The sequence below is a fragment of the Procambarus clarkii genome, chromosome 51, assembly GCF_040958095.1.
Source record: "Procambarus clarkii isolate CNS0578487 chromosome 51, FALCON_Pclarkii_2.0, whole genome shotgun sequence".
Lineage (NCBI taxonomy): Eukaryota > Metazoa > Arthropoda > Malacostraca > Decapoda > Cambaridae > Procambarus > Procambarus clarkii.
The window spans coordinates 26,973,087-26,981,191 of record NC_091200.1 but is presented as its reverse complement, the minus strand read 5'-3'; the positions used below and the strand labels follow the sequence as shown (position 1 = coordinate 26,981,191).

The window sequence follows — 8,105 nt, the reverse complement described above, 5'->3', positions numbered from 1 at the left end:
TTCTAAAACAGTTGGTATACTGTTTAAGATCAGATATTATGTACCCTACTCTGCTCTCCTCTCACTCTATTATGCACTTATCTATCCCTATCATTCTTATGGCGTTTGTGCTTGGGGTTCAACCTCTGCAAACTACCTCAAGCCCATCATCATCCAGTAAAAATCTATCAGGACAATAAATAACTCTACCTTCAGACAACACACAGCTCCCTTGTTCAAATCCTTAAACATGCTAAACAAATTCACTCCATACATTCTCCTGTGTAAATTACGTTTATAAAGCCCTTTTTCTAACTGCAAACCCTGTTCTGAAACTCTTCCTGGACAGATGTAATAGAACACATGGCCACGTCCCCACCAGACATAAATATCTCTTTGATATCCCCAGAGTCAAACTTAATCTATGTAAACACTCTATGTAAATAAAGGGACCTAGTCTATGGAACTCACTCCCTTATAATGATTTGAAAAGCTGTCCAACTTCTGCCATATTCAAAAATAAAACCAAAAAGTACCTGTAGTACTTTTTAAGTACGAGGGAGTAATGCGCAAAGCGTCCCTCACCTGTGACGTCACAGCGTCACCTGACGCCATATCAACACATCGGCCATTTTGTCGTCAGTTCAGTCATGGCGAGGACTAACCCTTCATGCAAACTGCACCTACTATCAAGAAGAAGAAGATTTTGTGTTCCACCGATAGTATTATCGTAAGTAAGCACTTATATTTTATATTTTATTAAATTAATTGATTCTATTTTTCTGTAATAAAGGTCCAAAGGGTTGTTAAGGAACAAGGGTGTAGCGATACCGACGCTCAGTGCGCTCAACTCACACCAAAGTATCACCTGTGTAGCTTCTGTAATTAGTGTTAATTAGTTATGCTATAAGATAATGAAGCGAGTATAAGATTAACTCGCTACAAGGGTACTGTGTTGGGAGGTGAGGGCTGTTACTGGTGTCTGTGGGGATGTGAGGACTTGTACCAACCACTATCACCACCAGTACCTTGTCTTGCATCCTGCTTAGTATTCCTATTGAGATATGAAGTATTATTGCATTCATATAATTATTCATTCATTGTCATTACTATTTTTATGGGCTATGTTCTGTTACCCTAATGCTTTTTACCCCTGGGCATGTCCATTTACTCTCCAGCCCTTCACAAGCCACTGCTGCACCCCCTCCATGCCCATACTTACTGTGCTTATTCTTACAGGACTGCACTGCATTATGTGGTGCTCACTGCCTGGACACCTTGATACATGCATTATAGGGTTCTGGTAGTTGTTCTACTCACCAAGCCCTTCCAAGGCCAGGCTTGACATGTGAGAGCTTGGTCCAACAGGCTGTTGCTTGGACAGGCCCCTCAGGCCCACATATCCACCACAGCCTTGTTTGTCCGGCACTTCAAAATCAAATGTTTATTTACGTAAGGTACATACATATTTTTAGGTAAGGTACTCTTTATTTGGGTAAATTTATCTTCGTAGTATTTAGCTTTGGCTCGTCTAATTATCTTGGATAGCAATAACGAGTAATTCTTTGAGAATTCTTTGGAGACAATTCCTAACCTATACTTTATTATTTCGCCATCCATGCATTTAAAAGCTCTGAATATTATCCTTTACCTGCAATTGGTTGTTGCTGTATTTATAGAATATGATTTGTTCTACTTTACATTTGTTTGTTCCTTTTTTTCAAAATTTCTTTCTGCCTCTCTCCTCACTGCCGTGTAGTTGTTTCTCTTTGTATTACTGGTATGTTTGGGGGTTTGGCCTCTTCGTATATTGATTCCATTTTTGTGTCTTTTGGTCTCTGTCCGTCTTGAAATTTCAGTTGAACAAATCCTGTTTCCTAGTTCTGCATCTTTGTTTTGGTATAAATGTTTTTGTTCCTTTATCATATATTTCACAAAATTGACATACTGTGCATTAATTCATCTCAATTACTTCCTTTCCTAACAGCAAGCCTTTCCAGTAAAATTCTTTGAATTCTTTTCTGACTTCTGGCCTAATGTTTGTTTTATCCTAGTGTGTATGATGCCTAGCGTGTGTCTGGTGCCTGTTGTGTTAAACCGAAGATAAATGCATAAGTATAGGTCAGTAATTTCTCCAGCTTTGAAAGGGGCTTTCATTATGCAGCAGTATTCCACTCTAGAGAGCACTAGCGTCTTGAAAACTATCATCATCGGTATAGCATCTCTAGTGTGAAAAGTTCTTGTTATCTATCCTGTCATTTTTCTTGCAGTTGTGACGGCTACTTTATTGTGTTCTTTAAATGTAAGGCCTTCTGACATCAGTACACCCAAATCCTTTACGTTTCTTTTCCGTTCAATGTTATGATTTGACTGAGTTTTGTAAGTGGTTTCCGTTTTTATATTTTTTATTTTTTCCGTAGCGCATGAGCTGAAACTTATGTTCGTTAATCACCATGTTATTTTCTGTAGCCCATAGAAAGACCTGATTTACATCTGATTGGAGGTTTGCCGTGTCCTCTATGTTGCCTACTCTCGTGAAGATTCTAGTGTCATCCTAGTCTAGATGTCTAGTGTCATTCTAGTGTCAACAGGCACCAAACAGGCCTGGTGGATCTAGGTACAAGGTAAAATAATTTAATTTTTTTTTTTTTTTTTTTTTTACTAATTGTCCGATATATATATATATATATATATATATATATATATATATATATATATATATACATATATATATATATATATATATATATATATATATATATACATATATATATATATATATATATATACATATATATATATATATATATATATATATATATATATATATATATACATATATATATATATATATATATATATATATATATATATATATATATATATATATATATATATAATGTGTCGTACCTAGTAGCCAGAACGCACATCTCAGCCTACTATGCAAGGCCCGATTTGCCTAATAAGCCAAGTTTTCTTGAATTAATGTTTTTTTCGACTACCTAACCTAACATTTTCAGCTACCTAACCTATCCTATAAAGATAGGTTAGGTTCGGTCATATATCTCTATTAATTTTAACTCCAATAAAAAAAGAATTGACCTCATACATAATGAAATGGATAGCTTTATCATTTCATAAGAAAAAAAATAGAGAAAATATATTAATTCATGAAAACTTGGCTTATTAGGCAAATCGGGCCTTGCATAGTAGGCTGAAAAGTGCGTTCTGGCGACTAGGTACGACATATATATATATATATATATATATATATATATATATATATATATATATATATATATATATATATATATATATATATATATATATATATATATATATATAATATCTCTATCACATCTATATCACTTTGTGCTTTAGCCCTGGTGGAGCTTGGTCCACCAGGCTGTTGTTTGGAGTGGCCCGCAGATCCACATACAGTCTGCATATGATATACAGTCTGTTGATCAATTAAACTACAGTAGTTAGTTTTTATCATCCGAATGCACCAATATGTGTTCATTCTTCCCAGATGAAGGAACTAGGTAATATTCATCATCTGAATGCACCATCTGATGCTTTAACACACTCATGATACACGAGAGGTTTAAAAAACTTTTAAAACTTTTAAAACTTTTTGACCTATGTATTTAAAAGCAATTCTAAAGTTAAAAAGTGTAGCATAGGCCCCTCGCAGAATGTTCTTAATATGATCCTCAGGTTATAGTTTTCTATCTAAAACCACCCCTAGATCTCTTTCTTGATCAGAATTCTTTATAGATCTCAGTGGCTCGATCATAGAAACTGCTCTAAATCCTTGTTGGCCTGGATTGTGGAGGTCATTGGTCTCTATAAAACTAGTAATCTGACTCCTGATCACTCTCAAATAATTTTATTATGTGGGATGTTAGTGCAACTGGTCTATAATTCTTTGCCAATGCTTGTGTTGTGTTGTGTTGTTTTGGTAGTGATGTGCAATGTGTTGTTTTGGTAGTGATTCGTCCAGTTCTGGTAGTAGTGCGGTTGTTGTGTAGTGTAGTACTTGTGTGCTTGTTAATGACTTGTATTCCAGTCTTGTGGGTATCTCCTTTCCCCTACGGGCCAACTGCTTTGTTCTTACCTAGCATTTTGCTTTGTTTGGGTATGAATGTTTGTGTGCCGTATATTTTGCAAAATTTGCCATATATCTCATTATTTACTCCTCTGCCTAGCAACAAGTCTGTCTAATTATACTCATTAACTGTTTTTCAAAGTTCCCCATAGTGTCCTTTATTGAAATCGAGTTCATGAACCGTTTCAATGTTCTTATTTTCTTCTAGATTATATCTTAAAGTATATTTAAATGTTATTGTTATTAAATGTTATTGTGACATTGCATTGCAATTGAGCTATGTTGTTTACCATACCGTTCATTTCGTGAGTATAAGTATAGATGCCACACTTGTGACAGGTAAAACCATGCCTTTTTTGAAAAACAGCACCGTCTGTTGCACGTAAGAGCAACCCACACTATATTATGTTGCGATATTATTTCAATATTTCCGATTGTATTGATAATTTGAATTTTCATAGATTTCAATTTATTTTCATTTCGATTTAATAATTTTGTGTGACATTGCATTGAAATTGAGCTGTGTTGTTTACCATACTGTTCATTTCATGAGTATAGTTTATTTTTTTATTTTTTTCATTTCATTTTTTTAGCTGTTCTTATTTTTCAGTGATGGGAATATCAGATCATTTGATGTTCCCAATTTTCTGATGGAAGCATCAGACCATTATAGAATGCATCGGATGAGGTAGTTTGGAATGGTGGGGAGGACGAGAGGGGGGTATGGTGGGGAAGACGAGGGGACAGAGGAGAGGGTAATGGTGGGGAGGACGAGGGGACTGGGGAGTTGGGGATGGTGGGGACAGGGGAATGCTGGGGAGGACAAAGGGACAGGTGAATGGGAGATGGTGGGGGAGGAAGAAGGACAGGGGAGGGGAAAATGGTAAGGAGGACGATGGGACAGGGAAGTGGGAATAGTGGGGATGATGTGGGGACAGGGAAGTGGGAAGGACGAGAGGACTGTGGAATGGGGAATAGCAAAGTGAATTATAATTATATATATTAATTAATTCTTATAAATTTCCAGAAGCCTGTATCAACACCCACACTAATGCAACTGAAAGAGATGTTGAGACAAGTATTGCTGATATGTTGAAGAACGCCCCAAACAAACTCGGTGGAAACAGATACAAGGTAAAGTTTGCCAATTTGCTGTAGTCTAATTCAATTTCTTTTTAGTAATCTTCGAGAACATTTATGCTATGAATAAGATAAAATAATGTAACTGATTTTGATTTATTTACTATTTATTATTTATTTACCGTTATTAGTATAATAGATCTCGTAATAATTTTGCAAAAATAGTGGCATTTACTATTTTAAAAAGCTCGGGTGCAGGGGGGGGGGGGTTATGTAAAAGCCTGGTTTGTGCCTCGGAGAGGCTATGGGATCCAGTAAGATCGTCCTTCCTTTCCTCCCTAGAATCTGGATGTAGCAGGTGCTCAATTGTCAAAAGTGAAAAATTGGTTTTGTCTTCCGAATGCACCATTTCTGTAAATTTGCTAATAATCTTTTAAAAATAGTAAATGCCATTATTTTTGCAAAATTATTACGAGATCTATTATACTAATAACGGTTTGATAAAATACAGTAGACTGCCTACTGGATAATAGTTCCAGTCCACCTGTAGACAGGGATCTCACATCAGCTTGTATATTATACAAGGATAAGATTTGATTTACTTTTGTATTTATATGCATATATGCATTTATATGCATTATTCTCTAGAATAATAGATCTCGTAATAATTTTGCAAAAATAGTGGCATTTACTATTTTAAAAAGCTCGGGTGCAGGGGGGGGGGGGTTTGTGTAAAAGCCTGGTTTGTGCCTCGGAGAGGCTATGGGATCCAGTAAGATCGTCCTTCCTTTCCTCCCTAGAATCTGGATGTAGCAGGTGCTCAATTGTCAAAAGTGAAAAATTGGTTTTGTCTTCCGAATGCACCATTTCTGTAAATTTGCTAATAATCTTTTAAAAATAGTAAATGCCATTATTTTTGCAAAATTATTACGAGATCTATTATACTAATAACGGTTTGATAAAATACAGTAGACTGCCTACTGGATAATAGTTCCAGTCCACCTGTAGACAGGGATCTCACATCAGCTTGTATATTATACAAGGATAAGATTTGATTTACTTTTGTATTTATATGCATATATGCATTTATATGCATTATTCTCTAGAATAATAGATCTCGTAATAATTTTGCAAAAATAGTGGCATTTACTATTTTAAAAAGCTCGGGTGCAGGGGGGGGGGGGTTTGTGTAAAAGCCTGGTTTGTGCCTCGGAGAGGCTATGGGATCCAGTAAGATCGTCCTTCCTTTCCTCCCTAGAATCTGGATGTAGCAGGTGCTCAATTGTCAAAAGTGAAAAATTGGTTTTGTCTTCCGAATGCACCATTTCTGTAAATTTGCTAATAATCTTTTAAAAATAGTAAATGCCATTATTTTTGCAAAATTATTACGAGATCTATTATACTAATAACGGTTTGATAAAATACAGTAGACTGCCTACTGGATAATAGTTCCAGTCCACCTGTAGACAGGGATCTCACATCAGCTTGTATATTATACAAGGATAAGATTTGATTTACTTTTGTATTTATATGCATATATGCATTTATATGCATTATTCTCTAGAATAATAGATCTCGTAATAATTTTGCAAAAATAGTGGCATTTACTATTTTAAAAAGCTCGGGTGCAGGGGGGGGGGGGGGGTTTGTGTAAAAGCCTGGTTTGTGCCTCGGAGAGGCTATGGGATCCAGTAAGATCGTCCTTCCTTTCCTCCCTAGAATCTGGATGTAGCAGGTGCTCAATTGTCAAAAGTGAAAAATTGGTTTTGTCTTCCGAATGCACCATTTCTGTAAATTTGCTAATAATCTTTTAAAAATAGTAAATGCCATTATTTTTGCAAAATTATTACGAGATCTATTATACTAATAACGGTTTGATAAAATACAGTAGACTGCCTACTGGATAATAGTTCCAGTCCACCTGTAGACAGGGATCTCACATCAGCTTGTATATTATACAAGGATAAGATTTGATTTACTTTTGTATTTATATGCATATATGCATTTATATGCATTATTCTCTAGAATAATAGATCTCGTAATAATTTTGCAAAAATAGTGGCATTTACTATTTTAAAAAGCTCGGGTGCAGGGGGGGGGGGTTTGTGTAAAAGCCTGGTTTGTGCCTCGGAGAGGCTATGGGATCCAGTAAGATCGTCCTTCCTTTCCTCCCTAGAATCTGGATGTAGCAGGTGCTCAATTGTCAAAAGTGAAAAATTGGTTTTGTCTTCCGAATGCACCATTTCTGTAAATTTGCTAATAATCTTTTAAAAATAGTAAATGCCATTATTTTTGCAAAATTATTACGAGATCTATTATACTAATAACGGTTTGATAAAATACAGTAGACTGCCTACTGGATAATAGTTCCAGTCCACCTGTAGACAGGGATCTCACATCAGCTTGTATATTATACAAGGATAAGATTTGATTTACTTTTGTATTTATATGCATATATGCATTTATATGCATTATTCTCTAGAATAATAGATCTCGTAATAATTTTGCAAAAATAGTGGCATTTACTATTTTAAAAAGCTCGGGTGCAGGGGGGGGGGGGTTTGTGTAAAAGCCTGGTTTGTGCCTCGGAGAGGCTATGGGATCCAGTAAGATCGTCCTTCCTTTCCTCCCTAGAATCTGGATGTAGCAGGTGCTCAATTGTCAAAAGTGAAAAATTGGTTTTGTCTTCCGAATGCACCATTTCTGTAAATTTGCTAATAATCTTTTAAAAATAGTAAATGCCATTATTTTTGCAAAATTATTACGAGATCTATTATACTAATAACGGTTTGATAAAATACAGTAGACTGCCTACTGGATAATAGTTCCAGTCCACCTGTAGACAGGGATCTCACATCAGCTTGTATATTATACAAGGATAAGATTTGATTTACTTTTGTATTTATATGCATATATGCATTTATATGCATTATTC

The 8,105-nt window shown here is 35.5% G+C and overlaps 1 protein-coding gene across 2 annotated transcripts in view; it reads left to right on the top strand.

Annotated features, from left to right (window-relative positions):
- The first annotated feature begins 617 nt into the window (after positions 1-617).
- The window catches only part of LOC138351851 (uncharacterized), a 9,856-nt gene continuing 2,368 nt past the window's right edge, over positions 618-8,105 (top strand). The window contains exons 1-2 of one of the 2 annotated variants that reach the window (XM_069303862.1): positions 618-709; positions 5,118-5,224. In XM_069303862.1, coding sequence (XP_069159963.1) covers positions 5,180-5,224 — 45 coding nt within the window. In that variant the 5' untranslated portion in view covers positions 618-709; positions 5,118-5,179. Of the gene's footprint in view, positions 710-1,978; positions 2,604-5,117; positions 5,225-8,105 lie in introns of those variants that run through there. The other variant, XM_069303863.1, reaches the window with a different exon arrangement.